This window comes from Ochotona princeps, chromosome 3 (genome assembly GCF_030435755.1).
Source record: "Ochotona princeps isolate mOchPri1 chromosome 3, mOchPri1.hap1, whole genome shotgun sequence".
NCBI lineage: Eukaryota > Metazoa > Chordata > Mammalia > Lagomorpha > Ochotonidae > Ochotona > Ochotona princeps.
In genome coordinates this window covers 96,849,326-96,872,824 of record NC_080834.1, presented here as the reverse complement: position 1 = coordinate 96,872,824, position 23,499 = coordinate 96,849,326, and the positions used below count along the sequence as shown (strand labels likewise).

Genomic DNA, 23,499 nt, shown 5'->3' with positions numbered 1-23,499 from the left:
TAGGATTTGTTCTTCCTAAGAAGTCTAGTAGATTTCAGCAGTAGAGCCTCCAGTTCCTGAGCTTTTCTTTGTTAAGACTGTCTTTGTTACTGATTCACTCTTAGTCTTGGTTAACAGCCTATGAGATTTTTCTTTGTCATTATGCCTGAATTTTTGTAAATTATATGTATCCAGAAATCGATTTTTGCATAATTTTCATTGTTTTGGTATATAACTGCTTGTAATAATTGCCACTGTGTCTTTGTATTTCTATGCCATTGGTTGTATTATCTGACTTTTCTCCCTGGTTTTATTAATTTGGGTCTCACAACTGTCATTTTTTAATTAGTTGGGCTAGTAGCTTATCAATATTACTTATTTTATTAAAAAGCTAGTTCTTCACTTACTGATCTTTTCTATAGTTTCATTATTTCAATTTTTATTCTCCAATTTTTATTATTTATTTCCTCCTAATTTAATTTGTTTTTCTCTTGCTTTGATAGGTTCTTGGATTTCATTGTTAGGACATTTATCTGTTACCTGTTCATTTTTTTAATATGGGGACTTACTGCTATAACTTTTCCTTTTGATATTGCTTTTTGCTCTATTCCACAGGTGTTTATATACTGTATTTTAATTCTTTCATTTCAAAGAATGTTCTAATTTCCTTTTTGAGTTTTTCTAACACTCAGTGTCTTTTTCTTTTTAGAAGAGATAAAAGAACTGCACGCAAATCAAATGGGCCACAATGTCCAGTGAGCAGACAGGTGTTGTCTGCAGCACGTCCTCGAATCACTGCCTTGAATATGTGGCTCTGCTTAGTAAGGCACGGATTTGGGAAGTTTGATAAGAGTCCACAAACCTTAAGAATTTGGCTATATTGCTTGAATTTTTATCTGCAAGTCAAAAGAAGCTAATGAAACTTTATAGCAGAATGACATTGCTATCAGAGCAGATAGAGTAATGTCACTGAGGATTAGAGAAAGGAGTTACAGGCAGTGACATTTTCTTTTCATTCAAAGCAGCGAAGAGAATGTGTGCGTGTACATATTCTTGTCTCACAACAGCAGTTGCAGGACCATGCATAAAAATTCTGAAAAGGTGTGGCCAATCTCTCCACATTTCTTTTGAGAAATATGCATATCATGAAGAGATTCAGTTTTATCTAAGGAACTGAAAAGCAGAATCATTTAGGAGTTACCTTCAATCGCCTCATGATCAGTTGAGTCATGAGTTTCAAGAACTGCATGCTTCAAAACGGGGTGGAAATAACAATGATTGCACTGTCTGCTCGTCTCTGCCTCTGGAATAAAAGATGTGACTCTGATCTCACAAGCATTCAACTCCTTTGCATCACAGACAATGTCCCTGAACTTTATTTCCTTGTAATTTTAAACTGGAAAAAACCAAAAATGAACAGAGAGAAGCGGTAGGAGGAAAAAAAGATACCAGAGCTTTGCTTGGAGGAGTTAGGCTCAGGAGAGACAGAAAGGTAACAGCAGTTGCACGCCAGTGACATAGCCAGACACCGAGCACTAATATTGATTCCTCTGCACACTCCCACAGCCAGGGAAATTTGGCAACTAAGCAAAATGAAATGAAAAGATAAAAATGAGAAATAACAATATTAAAAATACATAAGCATGACTGTTGGGTTGTTCGTGGCCATTCTGTTAAAAAGATATATCAAGAAAAGAAGTTGCCAGAGGCTGCCTGCAACTGGAATTATGAGTTTCTAAGGCACAGCACGTTGGAGCCTCCAGGGAAAAGATCGGAGTTCCTTTTCCTCTTTTTTTTTTTTTCTATTTATATTCTTTTTCCTTTCCGTGTTTTTGTTTGTTTTGTTTTGTTTTGTTTTGTTTTGTTTTGTTTAATCTCCCTCCTCTGATTTGCTGGGCTAGTTTAGGAATACCAATTTTCTGGCTGTTTTACCTATAATGGTGGAAATTTTATTACAGCAGCAGAGAAAGACATAGCTAAGAATTACAGAATATTCAGAAAATGAACATATCTTTGAAGACTTTGATCCTTTCCTCTGCCTTACTTACTTCTATTTACTTGGACTGGCATTTTTCCCACTGCCTGCCACGCTTGTACTCATTCTTGCAGCTTCGCTTAGATCTTACTGCCACGTGAAAATTTCATTTTGCCCTTACGTAAAATTACATTTTAAATTGTAATCCCATGGCTTGTTCGTGTGTTTTGTTTATAGCAATTATAAAGCATTTAATATGTGAAAATCGATCTAGATTTGAGAGCCATGGTTGATTCATATTTGTTTTCTCCATAGCAAATAATGTAGTCCTTAAATCAGTGGGAACACATACTACGTAGTAATCCAGCAAGTAAGTAAGTCGGTTGATTGGCCTCTTCTTTTTTTTCCCCTTGACACCATGGGTATAAAAAAGGCTTGAAGAATGAGAATAGTTGCCACACCCATGCCCTATCTTCAGCATTAACCCGTGTGAATTTACCTGGCCTTGACCATGTAGGTCACCCACTTATAGGCTGCAAACTAGCAGGCTGGGTGTTGCAAGGGAGCTCTGCCATTGAATCACAGGGGCCTCTGGGCACTGTGGTTCCACTCCATGTGAAAGGTCTTGCAGCAGCATTCCTGCAAGATGACTTTTCTAATTAGCTTTCCCTTATAAGGTGCCAGAGGGGATGTTTGGTCAGCAGTGGGACCCACAGTTGGGAAAACAATGGCCAAGAGACTCTGCCTGAGGCTGTCGGGTGGGCTGACGCCCTATAGTTAACATCTGGTGAGAATTTAATGACTCAGTGTTCTAGTCTTCAGCTCCGACTCTCTCACACACCTTCTCTCTTCCTTCTGCCAGATCTTAGTTTGAATGCACAAAATAAGGTGTGTGACTGGGTCACATTTTGTACTGATTGGTTGAGAAAAATAAGCTTAAGTGACTGTTTAAATGACCAGGAGAGGGTAGGGTGTTTCCCTGAAGCCAGCAGCTTTGCTTGAGGCTGCTGCTTAGCAAAAGGCCCTGAGAAGGAGTGGTCAAGTGATTAGAAAGTAATTAAATAGCAATGACACTCAGATGTGCTATGTCTTTTGAGTAGTTAAAAGACTTCCATGTGACAAGACAAGTAGCCTTATGAAATACTCATACATAATTTTACTTTGAAAGGAATCTCAAGGCTCAGCATGGTAGTCTAGTGGCTAAAGTCCCAACCTTACACGTGCCAGAATCCCCTATGGGTGCCAGTTTGTGTCCCGGCAGCCCTACTTCTGTTCCAGCTCCCTGCTTGTGGCCTGGGAAAGCAGTCCAGGATGGCCCAAAGGCTTGGACCCTGCACCTGCATGGGAGACCTGGAAGAGGTTCCTGACTGCTGATTGGCTCAGCGCCAACTATTGCAACCACTTGGGGAGTGAACCAGCATTTGGAAGATCTCTGTCTCTCCTCCTCTCTGTATATCTAACTTTTCAATAAAAATAAGTAAATCTTAAAAAAAAAAAAAGGAAGCTCAAAGAGGAAGAGCACAGAGCGCTGATGAAATGGATGAAATGGAGATGCTGATTACTCAAATTTGATTGGCACAGAGTATATCTATGCATGAATTACAGTGAATGAATTTGGGTGTCATATAGTACCCCAGAATCAAATACCGTCATTGCAAATTAATGAAAACTTTAATTTAAAAAAGTTTAAGGAAATTAAATGCTGACTACTCTGCTTGATTATTTATATGTAATAAATTATTACACTGGCCCCAGCACAGTAGCCTAGCAGCTAAAGTCCTCACCTTGAAAGCCTGGGATCCCATATGGGCACTGGTTCTAATCCCGGCAGCTCTCCTTCCCACCCAACTCCCTGCTTGTGGCCTGCGAAAGCAGTTTGGGACTGCCCAAAGCCTTGGGACCTTGCACCGGCATGGGAGACCTGGAAGAAACTACTGGCTCCTGGTTTAAGATTGGCTCAGCTCCAGTCATTAGGGCCGCTTGGGGAGTGAATCAACGGATGGAAGTTCTTCTGCTCTGTCTCTCCTCCATTCTGTGTATCTGATTTTGCAATAAAAATAAGTAATTCTTTAAAGAATAAATTATTATACTATACTTTACAAAAATACACAATATTTTAAAAGACAAATAGCCATAAAGTCACTAACAATGAAATAATACAAAAGTATACCTTCAAGATAAAATGAATTAATAATTCAGTGGTAGATACTGGAAAACATAAGAGGAAAACAAAAAAAATTCTACTTATATCATCTAGACATCACCACTGTTGGCAGTTGGCATTTCTTCCTTGTATCTTTTGATATAACATCAAAAGGAAATTTGTGATTTTCATTTTTTAAAGGAGTAACTGAGAAGACAAGAAAAGTCAAGATGTAGTTTATATTGAAGAGATTCAGTAATTCTTACTACTTATGGGATATTAGGTGCTTCTTAAATTTTTCTTTACTCCTTCCTTTTTACACTGAGAGTTCAAGACCAATGTGCGCAAAGCTCAAAGCCCTAGCATAAAAGATAGCATTGAAATCCAAACTATTAGTGCTATGAAATTTTTACATATATTCAAAATGCAAAGGCACCTTACTTAGTCTTTAACTTCAAACATGCCACCGTGATTTGTATGAATCTAGACTATGAGATGAGTTAAGTATTTGATCCATGCCTTTTTCATTCTGTTCATATTTTCAGGTTGCTGATGTCTAAGAAGAAAATGGGTAACATAGCTCAAAATCAATGAGACATTGAAATTTACTGCCAATTTAAATGAAGAAATAGGCAATGAGGAAATCACAATATTGACAAGTCCTACCAGTAGTAGAAGATAATTCCATTCTACTGATATTATATATCATGTTTGGAATATACATTCTCTATATCTCTACATATTGTGGCAAGAGAACTCTACTTAAATGAGACAAAATTGGAGGAGATGGAAATGCGCCCCTCTCTGGGCCGGGGGTTTGATCTCACCTCTGCAACATCTGTCTCCAGTGGGTTAGGAATGAAAAAGACTTCCAGTTTTCAGCTTTCTGTTGTTGTTGTTGTTGTTGTTTACATTTTAGTGGCCAGTGATTTCTTGAAATTTCTTTACTTTGAGCCCAGTACAATGGCTCAGTGGCTGCATTTTCACTTTGCATACATCAGGATCCCATATGGACGCTGGTTCATGTTCCAGCTGCTCTACCTCCCATCCAGCTCCTTGCTTGTGGCCTGGGAAAGCATTAGAGAATGGCCCAAAACCTTGAGCCACTGTATCCTCATGGGAGATATAGAAGAGGCTGCTGGCTCCTGGCTCCTGGCTTCAGATCGACTCAGCTCTGGGGTTGTGGCCACTTGGGGAGTGACCCAGTGGACAGAAGATCTTTCTGTGTGTCTCTCCTTCTCTGTGTAAATCTCCCTTTCCAATAAAAATAAATCTTCAAAGTATTTTCTTATGTTTAATTGTTACGTAGGACAGGACTTTGGGTTTTGTAGAATCTAAGAGAAGATTGTAGATAAAAGGTCAAGGGCAGGCTGAGTTAGATTAGGTTTGGACTCTGGGCTAGGAGCTCTGAATTTGGGCCAAGAGGGCATCTGTCTATACGATTCATGATGTGGTCTAGAGTGGAAAAGAAGAGGCTGTCTGGGCAGATGTGCATTGGGGAGTAAAGCGTGGGCACTGGTTGGTGCATTCTTAAGCTTGATTGTATTGTTGCCTAGAAGCAAATGGCAGACAGCATCTCAAGTGTATCATTTGGAGAAACACACACACATTGTTATTAAAAGTGAACTCCACTGAGTGTTGGTGATGTTGAAGGCAATCATAATTACTGGTATGCATTATTCTCTCTTCAACCCTGTAAAATAGATATTTTACTTCTACCACACAGATAAGAAAAATAATGTTCTTATGGAAGGTAAGCAGCTCTTTCAAAAATCACCCAGTTGGCTAGTAACTGGGATGAATGCTGAGGTTTTACACCTATGAAATTCCTCTCACTATTTACTTTTATTCCCAGCTTGGTGTTAGAGCTTCGAGTTGTCCCCTTACAATGACTGCACAGTCTGCAGACACCTGCATTCGGCAGCCAACATCTGGACTGCTGATCAGAGAATCCCTCGGACCTGATGCAATGTCATTAGGGGCTAGAGCAAGACAGCATTTTGTAGCAAAGACTGTGAGCTGGGTGGGAAAGACTGTCCCTTATGAATTGAGAGGTGCTTTGTAAAGTGCCATAGAGCAAGCAAGGACACAGCATGGGGTCACAGCATGATGGGGAGAAGAGACCACAGAGCAGTATAGGGAGAAGTAGAACACATGTAGCTACACCTTGCGTCTGTCAGGGTCCATTGTAACTTACTTTCTTAGCCCCAAACACACACACACTCACACACACACACACACACACACACACTTAATTTAGTAAGGGGATTACATTAAGACAAAAGTGGCACCAATATCCTACCACCCTGATTAAAAGCAGAATGAAGGTAAAATTATTTCTCTATCCCTCCTGGCCCAGGAAGCCAACACCTCCCAGGGAAATGACCTACTCCCAGCAGCAGCCTAGCTCAACCACCACCTTTGAAGCTGCCTCTAAACCTATTTGCTTTCAGAGTTCCAATAAGGTGTGAGCTGGCTGCTGCTGCAGACTGGCTCAGTTACGCTGCCCATGCCAAGACCGTGGCTGGCTTCCCGGGCGAACAACCACTACAGTTAATTACATCCATCCAATTAGCAGGGCACCCACCTAGACCAAGCATGGCTCACCTGCAAGCTCACCTAAGTTTGGCAGAGCACCCCGGGGCCTGAGTGCGCAAGCTTGTGAATTGGGAAGCTAAAGGTTCAGCGGTGACCGCTTCTCAGAATCCTCTCATCTTGGAAATAAGTGAAGAAACTGGAAAAAGACCAATCTCTTACACCGCAGTCTACAAAGCATCCAGCAGATGGTAATGGTTTTCAGATTATTCCACTGGATAGAGACAAAGTCTTCCCTCAGCACCTTGTGAGTGATCAGAGGTGGAACCTTATCAGATTGTTGCCTTCAGTAATGAGGCTGTGCTGGCTTGCGTCTAATAGAATGTGAAAGATTGAACTCTATACAAGGTGGGAGGCAGGCAAGGCAAGATGACATTTGTTTTTCTTGGCTCCATGCTCATGTTTTCCACTTTTACATGGAATCAGAATGCTGGGGACAAACACAAAGCCTAATCATCTATCTGCTCCTTAGCTTGAGCAAGCAGCTTACATTCTCAGAATTTGTATTTGTTTGTAAAAATGTGATCATTTTAACTATAGCAATGGCGAAGAAAATCAGGGTTGCCAGGCAGTAAGGTGGTGGGCCAGACTGCAGAGGGCACGCAGGATAGGGCAAAGACAGAAGATTCCTGGGTGACCTTCGCAAAGCAGCCACAGGACCCCACACGTTCCTTGAAACTGTGCTCTCAACAAGATAAGTTGTCCTAGATGCAAATTAAAATGTGGTGGCATCTAAAAGAGTGTGATCAAAATAAGGCTTCAGAAGTAAGTTACAAGGATAAGAATGGTCAAAGGTTTAAAAACATCAGGTCCACGAATGGCTCACATAGGAGAATATTCCTAGTCAATTAGCCCAGCCTAGCTCTCCTCTTAACCCAGCTCCCATGCAGGTCAACAGGGGTTATAGCCCTACCCGGCTTGGTCTGCGGCTGATTCCAGCTTTGTCGTTCACCAGTGGGAGCAGTGGGCCAGCAGGATAATCCCCATTAACTCCCCTACCAGGTTCCCATCCACTTCTACCCATCCTGGGTCTCACATATATTGATACATTCTGTGGTCCAGTCTGGCACGGCACACCTCTCCTTGGCATTTGCGGGTAGGTGCTATAGTCAGGCTTTGCCTGGCCCACCCTCAATTCCAGCTCATACTGATGGATGCTACAGCCAAGCTGAGCCAACCTCTAGTCCTGGCCCTTATGTGAACTGACAGTGTTGTGGCCTGACCCAACCTATCCTGTACCCTGTCTTGGTTCTCAGATCTGCCAGTGGGTATAATGCACTGACCCAGCCTGGTCCATTTCCAAACTTGACCCACATGTATGCTGGTGGGTACAGTAACTTGGCCTGGTTTGGGCCAATTCCAACCTTGGTTCCTGTGCTCACCTGTGGGGACTGTATCCTCATAGAAGAGTTTCCCAAGCTCCTCTATCAGGTCTCCTCTTAATGGTAGATCCTATGCACATGGTGGGTCCTTGGCCCAGACTGACTTAGTCCACCTACTGTCCTGGTAGCAACAGTGGCCTTGCTCAATCAACCCACACCCTTTCCAACAAGACATAGCAGCTTTTATGTGGTTCAGTGGGGACAGAGACCTAGCTCAGTACATCTTACACCCACCCTGGCTCTCACAAGCACCAGTGGGTCCTGAAATCTAGCCCAGTCCAGCATACCCCAGATACAGTACACACCCTCTGGAACTAGGCTTAGAGATACTGTAGTCATGCCCAGTCCAGATTGTGGCCTCCATTAAAGCTCTTACAATCATCAATGGGACCCACAACCCAATTGAAATATCTGCTTAGCTCCCCCCAGTCATGGCTTTTCTCAGCCATAGATCTTGTGCATGCCAGTGGTTATTCTGACCCAGCTTGGCATAGTCCATCACCCATCTTGGCATAGTCCATCAGATGCTGCAGCCTGACCTATCTTAGTTCTGCCTTAGTCCCAAGTCTTGCTGGAGGGTGCTGCAACCTGACCCTGCTCAGTCTGCTCCCATCCCTGGCTCATACAAACCAGATAGAGTAGTGAACCAAGTGACCAGTGGGGAATTTTATACATAATTCTATGGTGACTTCTAGTTCCTTTCTTGTACCTATTTGTAGCTGCTAGGGCTTCAATGTTTTGTTGTCCCTTGAGTATCTGCTTCATAAACTGGAACAAAGATTTTTCTCTCTCTCTCTCTCTGGAGAATGTGACCTTTAGCCTCCTTATATTTGTTTTTGCATAATCACAGAGCTTTCAGTCCGGGGATTTTCACCACCGTATGCGAGGTGACAGGAGTCATGGAAGGGATTCAAATCTTCTGAGGCTGCCAGATGATGTCAACCCAATTAGCGAAGACAGACAGTGCTATCTGCATGGAGATGCCCCTCAGGTATCTGCACCTGCGAAGATCTGGTGGAATCTCTGATGTGACACTTAACTGGCAGAAAGTTTGTTTCTGCCTGCCTTTTTTTCCTCTCTTGAAAACGACGAAGCGTCAGAAATAGTGGAAAGTCCCAGTAACATTGAGAGAGTTTGGGGAATTAGAAGAAACCTCACAATATTGAATATTCCACAAATGGTACAGAAGACCTATAACAGATATTCAATTGCAATGTATTAGAATGATTATGGCAGTCATTAAATAAGTCCAGACAGTTTATAAACAATCATGTCTCCCAGCCCTTGCCCTGGGCTGCCACAGCCTTTGTTGTTCTTGCCTCAGTTCCTCTTCTAGAACGCTGGAACCTCCTCATAATCTAAATTCCAGACACAAGGTCTCACATGGACCCAGCCCAGAATGTTCATACTTTGATTGGCTGCAAGGAACTGATTGTTACACTTTAAAAATATCAGTGCTTTGGAAGACAGAGGACAACTGAACAACCAGATGACTGTCTGGATAAATTATTTCCTCTGTCTCTCCTACAATGACAAGACTAGAAAGGATTTTCATGTTTTAAGTGAATGGAGTTACTGCACCTGCTGAATTATGAGGTTTCTTCTACTCTTCAGAGTCTGACTGCAGATGTTGGAGACACTCAGACTTCATAGCTGAGGGGCAATGGGGAGTAGCTGTTCAGGAAGATGAGTTTGCAGTGTACAGCTGCAGACCATGTAGAGGTGTCTCAGAATCTTGGGTTCATGGTATTTCACAGTCCTCCTAGCAGACTTCTCTTGTTGTAATTCCCAGAATTCTAAAACACTGACAATGATGAGGACGTTGTCCATGGGCAAGGTTCCAAATGCCCGATTCTTGCTTCAAAGCAGAGTCCTGATTTTTCCTATTTCTTTTTTGTTGAGGTAATCTGCTCATGCTTTTATTTGAAAACCTGTTTTCTTGTGCAGGAAGCAAATCCTGAAATCTTGTCTGCCTTGGTAGGCCCTTGAACATGTTACTTAACCTCTTTAAGCCTTATCTGTAAGCGGAATCTGTGGTGCCAACTCACAAGATTTTAGAGCCACACCAAGCATACGATACAATGTCTAGCATGAAAAAGAAGTCTGGTGTCTATTTGCTGACTCTCAGTCCAAACCGTGGTTACTTCCTTGAGGCAGAAACCATGTTCCCAATGTTACTCTATAAAGACTGATGGCAAATCACACACACACACACACACACACACACACACACACACACACACACCAGGCGCTGCCAAGAGAATGTTTTAACAGTGACAATTACACTTGCAACACTTGCCATGGCTATGTTACCAAACAAAGTGACAATAGCAGAATCCTATTCAGCTACACAGGCAGAGGGAGATCTGCCTGATAAACACTGCAACACCATGGATTTGGTTACTGCACAATAACTCACTGACCTTTCTGGGCTCAAGTTTTTAGCCACACAGTAGCTACATGGGGGAAGTGGAATAACCAGTCTGGCCCCTGCCTGGGACCCAGGGCGTGGCAGCTTTGACACTTGCAGTACCTCCCTTATATTGACTGATGTAGCCCCTTACACCTTCTCTCCAACCACCCTCTCTAAAGTAGTGACTGACTTGCTTCTCCCAATTGAGACAGCATGGCAGTAGACAGGAAGGTGTGTGTCTGGTGAACTACTTTCCTTTCCCACTGAGATGTTACCTTCGCAAACGGAACAACCTAAATCTTCACATCTGACTTTTCTTAAGCCCTCTATTTTCACATGACTAATTCAAGAATCCACCCACTCTGGGGGCCATTAGGCGGGTGCGAAGACAGGTTTCCAGGCAGTGTTTTAGTCACAAATTGTATCAACCCAGAGCTCGGTAATCAGATGGGGACTGGCCCTACCTTGGTGTCATTTTCCTGGCTGCTGGTGCAATTTGTCCTGGGGCTGAGGCTCAATCCTCGCCTCATAATGAATCGTCAGTGTCAGCTTGGCTCGCTTACCTGCCAGCTTCGCATTTCCTCATGTATGGAATTCTCATGTCTCTTGTACATGTTTTTTTCTCAGATGGGACTTGCTCAATGCCAATGTTCTGTGAATCTGAGCCCTTCGCAATTGGAGTCCAGTTCTTATTCCTGACTCCCGGACACTGAGACTAGCAAGACTAACAGTAATGTTAGAAAATATCGAGTCCAATGCTTTCATTTAGTAGTGAAAGGAAAAGAACTATTGGTAAAGAACAATGTTCCCAGTCTCTCAAATCCCCCAAATCTGAAGGAATATTTGGAAATTGCTCTATGCATTGATTCATAACCTCATTCAGTCAAATAAACATGCAGTCTATTGTTCACTCATTAAATATTTCCAACACTTCTAATCTCTTCCCTGTGCCATGTAATAGTCTGCACTCTATTGATAAAGCCATGAATTAAATTTCTGTCCCAGAAACTATAATCTGGGAGAGAAGGAGATAACCAGTAAACAAAATAAGGGAAACTTACATGGAATGTTAGATGATGAGTGCTATAAAAATACTAAGTGATGACAGGGAGGCGACATGTTCATTCAGGAGTTCAATTGTAAGGGAGGATCCAGCAGAGCACCCTCAGACAGTTAACTTTGACGTCCGCTTGATGGGCATGGGGGATGCTTTGTAAACACCTGATGGAAAAAAATGTTTCACACATAAAGCATAACAAGCACAAAGAATTTGAGGCCAGAAGATGCCATTCCATGTGGAGGAACAGTAAGGAGGTGGTGTCATTGGAGTCAAGCAAGCAAGAGGAGACTACACGGGAGCTAGCGGCAAGGAGCTCACTGCCTCAGATCTCCTGGGCCATGCTGTGACTTTGACAGCAATAGGGTGACACAATCTGACTTGAGCTTTAAAAGCAACAGTCTGAGTTTCATGTCAAGAATATGCTGAAAGAGGATTAGTGGAAGTAAAGAGAAAAGCTAGGGGGTTTCTGCACCAATTCTCCCAAGAGACAATGGTTACTTTGACCAGAGTAATGAGAGTATGGTGACACAAAGGCAAATGCTAACATGACAGAGCAGAGGGACATAAAGCCAGTAACCAGGAGAGTGAATATGGACATCGAAGAGGAAAGAATGATGAAGCTGAATCATTTATCAGGGAGATGGGCCTTAACTAGAAGTGTAGGGCTCAGGGAAAATCACCCAGGAGAAGCTGATACATGATGTAAGGTAATCAACTGTTCATATTAGCCTCAGAATGTCCTTGTTTTAGCACTCCTTAGGGGCTGCTGGTGCAGTAGGATAAGCCACTGCCTAACATGACTTATGAGCACAGGCTGCTCTGCTGGTGATCTAGTTCCCTACCAATATTCAGGGAAAGTTATGGAAACCCACGTACTTGGGTCCCTATCACCCATGTGGGAGAGCTGGATGTCTGCATGGAGTTTGTTACAGCATCAAGGCTTTAGCCTAACTTTCCGCCCTGGACATTACAGCCATTAAGGGAGTAACCAAAAGAATGGAGGATGGCTTACTCTCTCTCTGTTGCATTTGAATACATATTTTTTTAAATAACCCTGCAGTCTAGGGACACTGGCTTAATTGGCCACCATTCTGCAAGGGTTCCCCCATGACACTGAGGTGGTCACAGAGGATGAGGCAGAGATACAGAAAGGGAGATGGTAAGAGGTAGAGAGTCAGTGGGAAGAGATGACCATACACTGGGTGGAGGGAGTGGCCCCAAAGGCCACAATGAGCAGAGTTCTGTAGGTCACAGAAATACTGTAATTTGTCTCAATAACATTGGATAAATTTTAAGCAATGAATGATAACTAAAAACACAGCAGTATTCTCTCTCTCACCTCAGTTTAATCTATGTAAAATAACCGATTGAAATCATTTGTGAGTTTTCAGAGGAAGAGAAAGTGAAAGTGAGAAATCAATAAGCAGTAGGAAATACAATAGTATTTGATAAAACATGGTGTAAATGGAAGTAAAAGGTATGTTTTCTTGGGACAAAACCTTACGAGATCTATACACATGAAGGACCTTCCAAAAGTTTATGAAAATGCATATTATGAAGAAAGAGTTATGCACAAATTTTAAGCCATCATCAAAGCATTCCAGTGTGTGTTTAGATGTTATTTGGAAGTCTTCATGTTCAATAAGGTCATGTTCCCTGGGAAGTTATTTTCTTCTCATTTTCCAATTATCTCAATGGCATCACTATTTTTTTTTAGGCTCAGCTTCTCAAACTCATTATTTTTATCTTTTTCTCTTAGTAATTGTTCGACTTCCAAATCCTAATTTCATTTTCTTTTAAAATATCCTTCGTTAGTCTTGACTCTGAAGTCCCACCAGTGCCCGTTCTACTCGGTCTATTCTCACATGAGCCTTCTTCATGGCAGAATAAGATGGGGGTGTTACTGGCATTGGGACATCTTGGGCTTAAACCATGGTTAGAAATGTTGTCTTTAGAAAAATTACAAACCAATATAAATATACTTGGTACTATTTCTGCATACAAATAATTACAAGTAATGACAATGATAAATTTTCCTTCCCATGGGGGAAGGCTATTATGTTACATTTTTTCATGAATCTTTGTTCTCCCCCTACATTTATTTTGTTAAACTACCAAGGGATATAATACTACTGCCCTTCTCCATCTTCTCCAATTATTAAAATGCTGATTGAAATTTATAGGATTAAGTCCCAAAGGTTGGCAGCTTTCCATCAAGGCTTCATAACCCTGATATCCAAAGTTTACACTATTCGTGCTGTGTCCCAAACCTTCTTTCTGAGGAGAGGTTGTTCCACAAAGCTTGCATTCTCTGATGTTAGCATGGAGGAAAACTGATTTTGAATCTCAGCTGTAGCATTACCAGTGACTGTGTGTGGCGCCTTAAGCAAGTCACTTTCTCTCTGCAAACTTCTATCTTCTCATTAGTTCAATTAGGAAAATAATACCTACAGAGCTAAAGTCACAGGATGGCAGAAAGGCCAAATGACATCATGGTTGTGAAAAGCCACCCACATGAGCTGTGATGATTGTAATAGGCGGTAGAAGTACTGCTTGTCAGAGCAGTGGTTGTCATGGTTATGGTACTGCTGTTCACAGCAAAGCATGCCTCTGCTGTTGCTTGTGATTTATATTTTACCCTTTGTTAACTTTCATCTTTACCATACTACACCTTGCTCAACATTTAAGGAACAGCTCCAGGCCATCTCACTTATTCTTCCTAGACTACACAAGACTATCCTGAACTCTTCTCTCGACAAAAATCCCTCAACACATACATCTTAGGCCTTCGGCAAGATGCCACACACAATATGCTCTTCCCACCAGGACTGTCCATTTTGTGTGTTATATTTACTTAGCATCTCTCTCAGTGTTAAATAGACAGTAGAGGCTAAATCAAGGCATGCTACATTGAGTGAGTGAATGAATAAATGAATGAATTCGTAGGGGTAGCCTCATTTTTTTAAACATTTGAAATATGCTAATAGTGCCCTCTGCTGCTGACCAAGAGTTCTGTGTTGTCTACACAGTAGAAAAACAAGACAGTAAATGATTAACAAAAGGTATACATAGAAATTTTTGGAGATTGCCAGGTTCTTGAGCTAGAATGGACTACAGGAAGCAGCTGCAAAGCCCTGGTGAAGGTAATCAGAATGGTCAAGGTGGCTGTCAGAAAACCAAGCATCAGTGTTTTCTACTGGTGGCTGAAAGTCAGCTTTGAGGCAAAATATACTGTCAGTTTTATCTGGAAAGTCTCTTCTGTGCCCCCAACACAGTGAGGAGTGTTTCATTTGTGGCTAGAAATTATTTCCAAACATACTTCATACAAATTGACTTTGAACATTCTAAGGTTTAGTATGTCCAAAACAAAACCAAAAACAAGTCATGAAATGTGGCACCAATGCTGCTAAAGACCACACACACTTCCTGTCCCCATCCTTCAGGGCTATGCTGACAGCAGTAGTGGTGCTTCCTTTTCCAATAATTAACTGCTGTGTGCTTTACACTCCTCTGCCTGTCTCATTTAAGTCTAAGTAACCCTTGAACTAGAAGACGAGGAATATTAAGGAGTTAATGGAAAACTGCAAGGGATGCTGACCCCCTGACGTCATGCCTACACTTCAACCTCTCTGGCACCCTATAGATCTCCACGTTGAAGTTCTCAAGCTGTTGGCAGGGGCCCTGTGGACTTGGTTGGTCTCCAGCACATTTCTCCCTGAGCCAGTTTCCCAGCATCTAAGATAACAGGTGTAGGACCAAGTGTTCTCTCAGTCCCCTTCCAACTTGGAGTCAGTCAACTACCGTACCCTTCATTTGCAGAACTGTAACTGTGAAGCTCTGTTGTGGCTCCCTGTCTCCCTGGAAGTTGCTTACCACCGACTTGGTCTTCTTCATCTACTCAGCTCTGCAAAGTTACATACTGACCTCAAATCAACCAAGGAAAGCATTCCATGTGGAGAGAGGATGGCCATTCAAACAACCCTTCTATTTAATTTGCAAATCCTTCTTCATGTTGAGGATGTATTTTTTTCCACACATGATGATATATTCTCAGCAGGATGATACATTCAACGCTTATTTGAAAGCAAAGCAGATTTGAGTTTTCAGCATGCCAATTAGTCACACCTGACATATTTGACAATCGTTTTGAATTAGGAAGCACCTGGGTGGGCAATGTGTCCAAGGTAGATACCCCTCCTCCATCCCCCTCCATCCCCAGGGACAGCACCTCCACATGGCACTATGCCTTTGAAGTGGCTCACTGGTGCTTCAAAGCAGAGTTCCTGGTACAGGGAGCAACATCTGATGTACTTTATTACCCTTAGAGACAAAAACACATCACTCAGAAGCCAAATGTCTGGAAGAAAAATCTGTAGCCCGCGCTCAGCCCTGCGGCCTGGAAGTTCAGAGAGGCTCAAACTGCTCCCTGTGAGGAAACCAGAGCATGTCTGAACAGAGCCATGATCATAACTGGGCAGGCTCAGAGCAGTGGCAGCAACCCCTGGAGACAAGAACTTCCTTCTGGGCTTCCACGGGGGGTGTGGAGGAGGGGGATGAGGCTCGCGGTCAAAGAAGCTGGTAAGCTGCTCCTGCCTGTTATCTCATCAGAAGATCCAATGGTCCTTAGGAAGTGCAGCCGCGTCTTGCTCACTCGGGGGGCTGACGTCCACGGACTCCAGCAGCCGTGATTCCTTTTCTCCTGTATACAAGGAATGATCCCGCCACTGGGCTGTTGTGAGAAGTTCAGCGGCCTTAGTGCTAAAAGACAAAAGCGATTGGGCTTTTTCTTCATTCTGTCTTCTCCATGGGCCCTGCAAAGTGCCTTCCCTGCCTCTTTTCACTTGACATTCAGTAGTTAACTGTAGAACAAACTGCAAATTAAGGACCGCTCAGAAGCCAATGGTGCCAAAAAAAAAAAAAATGTTGTTGCACCTTTATCTTGGGTACTGACATGGGGAAATCCTAAGTAGTCTTTACTTAATTACCAATATTAACTTCAAAGAATAATTCTAGTTCATACTATCTTGTGAGAAAAACGCGTCCTGAAACTCTGAACTTCAGATACAGTAAAAGCACTGACGCTTGCTCAGTGGGTGTGCTAAACACTGGACTGTCACGAGACCACAACACTATTCTGGTGACCAGGAGCCTTGAAGTTGGCTGCTGAGCCCCAGGGTCTCTGTGATTTATTCTAAGTCTAAGGAGTATGATTGCCCAAGACCTTCAAAGGCATTTGCAAAGTGGAACAAACTGACAAAGCAGGTACAAAGAACAAAGTAACTGTGTCTGGGATGCTTGTCGCATAATGTCCGATTTGATATTTTGGTTTTAAGACAGACAAATTAGCCCTGTTAACTACCAGTAGAGATGGTTGGCTTCCATGGAGTCCCAAGGACTTAGAAACTGTATTCCTTGTTTGACATGGGAGATAAATCCCTGGGAAAATAGTACATGATTGTCTGGCTTATATAAAGGTGGACTCAGTTTGCCAAATGCTTCAGGCTTTCCAAATAGCCCATCCCTGGACTGGAGTTTACCTCTTAATCACATTTCTGATATAAAGGTGCAGGATTTGAGTGAGTAGACTGGTTCCAGGATACGTGGGGTAAAAAGTTTTAGTGCTTTAAGCACTGAGGGAAATAGTGCTGGCAAAGCCCGATGAGGTTAATCTGAGTGATGGGCTCGCTGCAGCTGTTTCTGACAGGTTACTTTTCAGTTAGAAGCATGATCCTTGAGGGCTTCACCCCACCTACTTAAATAGCACTTCCCTTGCAAAGGAATAAAGTTAAACTTCCTCTTTAACTGGTATTTATTGGGATTTTCACAGCATTCATTAAAGTGCTTTCCCAAGGCAATCTGCATAAAGAGCTCATTCCACCCCCCTCAAAATATCAGCTTTAATATGAACAGTCCCAACGTCACTTAAGGATCAATATTTTGGAAACTGAGACATTTTTGAACTCAAATTCAACACTTTTACTTGAGGAGAGTGTGCTGAAATTAGAGGTCTCATTTCTATTTATTATCGCCACATAAGGTGCTTCAGTCCGAGTGTAACTGTCAGCTGGTCTTTCAACCCTGTCTGTTCCCAACCACTCCCTCCTCTGAACTCACATGGCCTTTTTTATCTACCTGTATCCTAATCCTTGCAGGCTAGCATTTATTTTATTTATATTGACCATTTGCTCATACATATTTTCCTTCGTGTTCCTTAAAAAAGGGGATACATTTTACTCACTTGAATACCTCCCTAACTTCACTACTAAATAATCTCTTAAAAACTGTCTTGAGGGGGTGTGGGGGAAGAGTATAAATGATCAGAGCTCCACTAAACCACTTCTCTTGTGATTGTTCATTTTCTCATTTAAAGATGATTACATCAATGTGTCTCTCAAGATAATTATGTACTTACGTGTGATTGGCAAGGGTTTCAAGACCATAAAACATCTTTATAAATGCCAACCATGATTATAACCTTTGAAACAATGGGTATTTGGTTGCTAAGTAGAAAAAAGATGGGACAGAGCAGGGATATTTCTTTCCCAGCAGTTGTTTCTATCTCCACCCACCAGCAGAGACTATCTCAGATGCAAAAACACAAATTTGGAAGAAGCAAGGAGGGCTTAACCAGGAGCTAGAGCATGCCTGGGACCTATTGCCATCACAATGACATCAACAAGGCAGGCACTTACGTGGGACAAGAGGTGCCCAGGGCAAGATTTCCCCTAGATAGGAGACTTGCTGCAGTTCACTTTTGAAAAAGGAGATTCTGAACAAGAAAGCATTCGATCGTATCTGTTCAAAATTGTTTCATCCATCAAGAGCAAAAGATGAGTGAATTAGTAGAGCCACTGTAGAAAGGTAGAAAGTTTACTGAACTCTGTCCTATTCTGGGTCTCCAGGACTGGCCCCCTTAGCAGTCAGAGTATGCCTCCTTCAGCTTTTGTTCCTGCTCCCCTAGATGTGTCAAAGTGTCCAGAAAAGCTGTGTAGCATTGTTGAATCAATGGAGTGTTCAGATTTTCTTCTCCAGCACTGGGTTAGGCAAAGAGACAGCAGCCATATCTTGTCAGCTTATTTTTTATTGTAACCTTCCTTAAGCCGATGTTTCTCATGGCTGATGACATCCATTGTAAAGCAAACCAGGATGAGTGATAAGATTGATCCAGATTTGAAAGCCCTTAGGTCTCAGAGGTCACAGTAGACAGAGAAAACATTGTGATTTTCACGGAGGAGTAGGTGAGGGGTGAAGCTCTGACAAAGTCAGCAATCCTAACCAGCAGTGAGCTCCAAGAGTCGTTGGTGTTGTCCCGTTGTGTCTGAAAAAAAAATTCTCCAAGTGCAAAACAAAATGAACCTTATGCCTCACATTGGAAACATCCAATTATCTGAGAGTGGAGGATTTGCGGGTGGGCTGCTGGGGCTGTGTGTGGGAAGGTCACCTCTCTTCACAGGCTTCTTGGCAGGAGGTAGACAGGGATGATAACCAAGGGCTTGTGGTTTGGAGCTTTGGCCAAACAGCTCCTGTTTCTCCCAAGACTTCTGGAGGTGGGAGCAGTTCAACTTTTCCCCACTTCTCAGCCATACCTTTGCCAGTCACCTAAGAATATTTAATGCTCTGGCAGAAGGAGCCGCTGAGGTGGCCTCCACTGCCTCCTGTCTTGACGTCAGTGAGGGAGTTGTTCCCTGTGGCTGTCTTAGCTGAAATAATTCAGCATTTGTACTTCAATTACAACTCATGGGTATATATTATTACATGGTACTGACTCATCCCATGGCTTCTTCTCAACTGAAAGAGAGCCAAAAAGGTTGCAGAGACATTGATCACGAAGACTGCGTTAAAATGGAGACTTCCTTGCCAAACAATTTAAATTCAGGGCTGTAAAGCCAGCGCATCTCTCATGTCCGGACTGTCCCACCACCCTGGTTCTGTCTCCGATTCCTTCTGACAGAAAAGTGACATCCTAACTAGAAGTCTCTTTTCCTTTCATGAACTCCATGAAAGCACCACTGGGTTTATGCACGCGCCTCCAAATGGGGCTAAGTCACATGGGTTCATGGCATCCAGATTCAATATAACTCAGAGGACATAATAGGAATAAGCCATTTTGCATCTCTCAGCAAGAAAAGAAGAGGGGAAAGAAGTTTTTGTGAGTACAGTTTTTAATTTGACATATAACTTTACTCATCACAGCTCTGAGGGCATGGCTATGGGGGAAACAGCATGGGTGCTTCTTCTGCTCTTTGGTTCCCAAGACTAATCATCAAGTTCAGACAGAAATGTTCTGAGCTGAGTAGCTGCAAGCAGACCCTTTCCACTTTACTCTCATCTGCAAAATAGGCATCCAGAAGAGTGCCCAGGATAGCTCCCAGGCTGCCTGCTATGAGAATATGCTCCATGTCAGACACACCTAGTACAATAATGCAGGTGAAACAAGAGCTTTGCGTACAGCAGCCTTTGGACACAAGGAGGAGGTGGTGCTTGAAACAAGCAGTAACTCTCTAAGAGACAAGGATGAAGAGCATTAGACATAAACACAGGGCCTTTTTGTCTTGTCTGCCTCGAGCACATTCAGCATTCTGTGTGAATTAGAATTAGGCACAGATCTCCTGGACAGACCCAGGTCTGCTGATCTGTAAGCAGCTATGTAAACGCCACATTTGCCCAAGTAGAAAAGGGCATCCCATCTTGCAGCAGCGTGATTCCCAGGGGCAGGATCCCAGGCCCTATATACTCAGGCCAAGCATTCATGCACAACCAAATCCAACAGCCTTGACTTTAACCCTGTTTCTACCTTCTTCAATTCTGAATCCATAGGATCATCACTGAGGCCCTGTTTGCTCACACACATACACACACACAAACACACACAAAAGAATGAGGATTTCTCTGACCTCTGTTAGCTGTCAAAACCACAAAAATCCTTAAAGGCCTTTTCATTCTTCCATAAGAGACTAGTTAGCACAGAGACTTTAATTTCTGAACTTAGTGATTTAAAGTCATCTGATGACACTCTAAATTTTTGAAGGAAATTATGTATGGTTTGATGCAGAGCAGATTAAGAACTGAATGCTTTGGTGTATACATGATGTTTCAGGTGCATAGCAACATGGCTAACCTGCAGAGCCGGAATAACAACTCCGCCTTGTCAGCAAATGGCACAGGGGATCTAACGCAACACCTACTAAGGCTTTCACCCACTTCTGTGGGACTGAGCGGCAGAATCAGTGCAGAAAGTTCTGCCTCTCCCAGCGCACCCACTGTACCAAGGAAGGAACCGCAAGGAGCCACTGACTGCTTTCTTTGTTGATGCCTTGTTGCCAGAAAACAGAAATTAGATCCTTGCCCAGATTCTCCTATCAGCAAATCTGAGTGCCAACAAGCTCTTCACAACAAGAGAGCAAACAAATAGCAATCTACCTTTTTAAAGCTCAGAAACGTCCAAGTGTAAAATTGAGTTCAGACTTTTAAAATGACAAATAAACTGAAGTCATTCACAATTCTCAAAATGTTAACAGAAACAAATTTGGTCATATTTATGCAGATTTCTAAACTTAGCTTTGCTTTTGAACTTTATCTGCTGTGTGTTGTATTTTCAGCAATAATAAGGACTTCTGGAAATGATTGTCAGCAATTAAGTCATTTTCAGAGAAGGCAACTGAAGCCTGCAAAGGTAGATGCAGGTCACACAGCAGGGTGTATTTGATAGGGCTGGGATTATCACTGAATGCTCTTTCCATTCTCCCATGATGAAAATGTCACCAGAAGGTTTGGTGGAAAACAGATGGCACATAAATCACTGTCACACAATTTTCCAGTTTCAAAGGATGAATGTTTCTCCCACTAACTGAAATCACAAATAGCAGAAAGTAAATCTCACATCTACCACTGCCCACTGCAGGAGCAGGGCTCTCCTAGTGCGCCCCTGGGTGAGAAGCACGCCAGCACATGCCAGCGTGTGTCGGCAAGAAGCAGACACTCTCTGCTCAACTCTGCTCGCCAATCGTATCAGCTTCCAGCACAGCCATGTTCCCACCTGCCTGGAACCCTGAGCATCTGCCGGCAGAATCAGCCACAACCCAGTGTTGCTCGCACCGCTCCAGTGGGATCACATACACACACATTGGTACCTAAAGATAAAGCCAACCTGTAGGAGTAAAACAACAAGCACCAAATTTTAAAACAAGCCTCCCTTTTATTAAACCAATCAGACACAAGCACAAATCCGTGTGCTGGATAGCAGCAATGAGCAAGGGTTGCCAAAACATATGCAGATTAAGATATGGATCAGAAATTCATTTTTGTTACTTGAATTCACAATATCCCTGTTCCTTATGGGGCACCACTCTGACAACCTATCAAATGGTGCCCTGATCCTGATGGGGTTAAAGCTTTTATTGTAAAGTCACCAGGGTTAAAAAAGCATTCCACTGCAACCTTTACTTGACCATCCAAAGAAATAACTCACAGAGCAGGTCTATTCCAGTCCACAGTGGTGGGTGGGGAGTGCACCAACGGAACCAGTGCAAAGGGAGTTCCCTGGTGGGAATTCCAGAGTTTATGACCTTGACCAAGGCTTTGGAAGCATGGGGTACTCCTCTGTCCTACAGCGTTCCCATCAGAGAGATCCCTTCCTGCAGCCTGGGTGACCCATCCCCTTCTAACACCTACAACGATGAGGACTATCAGGGAGTCAGAACGCCCAGAGCTCAGCTGATGCTGGGGGCTTGGAGTTGAGGTTCAGAAAGTGGCTAGAAGGTCTGGAGATGGGAAGGTCTTCGGAGATAGAGTCACATGCTGACAGTAGTCTGGGAGTAAGCAGAGGGTTGCAGTCGCTCCAAGAATGACCTTATTTTCACTGCTTGAGTTAAAATGTGTGTACGTGTGTGTGTGTGTGTGTGTGTGGTGTGTTGGGGAGGGGTGACTGGGCTTGGGCAGACCAACTATGAAAAGCCAGGACAGATTGACTTACTGAGGCAAAGCAAACATCCCAAAGAACAGAAGGGAGATTTGGCAACTCATATTCACTCTATTAATTTATACCATGATTCTGTACAAAAATAAAAAGGTTCTTATAAGATTAACAATTTAAATAAATATTTGATAGAACTTTCTCTTTGCTTTTCATAGCTCATCTTTGGGGTTGATATTCAATTCGTGCTTCCCTTGCTGTTCTTGATCCAGGATTGCAATCACTTCATCAGCCTGTATCCGTTCCTGCAAAAAAAGACAATTTACACATTTCTGCTAGCAGAATAATAATCAGCCTTGGCAGCAGATGCTTCCTGTACATTTCCAGGCATCCATCTGCACATGCGATGGTGCTAAACACAGTCAAAGATGTAGCCGCATCATGTCCTGAGCAATCACTTTCCAAGATCTCTATTCCGTAAAAAGGGCTTTTGTGTTCAAAAGCTTGCCACTGTGGGTAGTTTACAGTTGTACAGACACCTGCAACTCGGACCTGTGTTCTAATCCACTACTTTCCTGCATGGACCCACTTTCTTTCTTCTTGGCACATTCTTTTCCTTAGTAGAGACCATCGTTTCTACTCTTTTTCCTTAGCAAGCCTGCGTTGTCTTACTCTGAAAAGTGAAGTGCTCCCATCTATTCTGTCTCCTGTTTCTGCCACTTTTCCTTTAAATGACACTACTATTGTGTGAAATTAGGCAAATTTTGGCACTAAGGATGCTTTATGTTTTAGAATTCGTATTTTATTATTGAGAAAGAGAGAGAGGGAGAGAGAGAGATCTTCTATCATTAGCTCACTTGTCAAACATCAACAACAGTTAGGGTTGATTTAGGTAGAAGGCAGGAGTCTGGGTCTTTCTTGTGGGTGGCAGCAGCCAAAGTGGTGCAGCCACTTTTAGTTGCCCTCCCAGACGTATTTGCATCGAGTTAGCTTGGAAGCAGAATAGCAGACTCCCAAATCAACACTCTGATTTTGGGGGT

At 42.8% G+C, this 23,499-nt stretch overlaps 1 protein-coding gene across 1 annotated transcript in view; it reads right to left on the bottom strand.

Moving 5' to 3' along the window:
- Positions 1-22,458: 22,458 nt before the first annotated feature.
- The window catches only part of P3H2 (prolyl 3-hydroxylase 2), a 147,450-nt gene continuing 146,409 nt past the window's right edge, over positions 22,459-23,499 (bottom strand). The window contains exon 15 of the mRNA XM_004577782.4: positions 22,459-22,764. Within this exon, the coding sequence (XP_004577839.2) occupies positions 22,672-22,764 (93 nt within the window). The 3' untranslated portion in view covers positions 22,459-22,671. The remainder of the gene's footprint in view (positions 22,765-23,499) is intronic.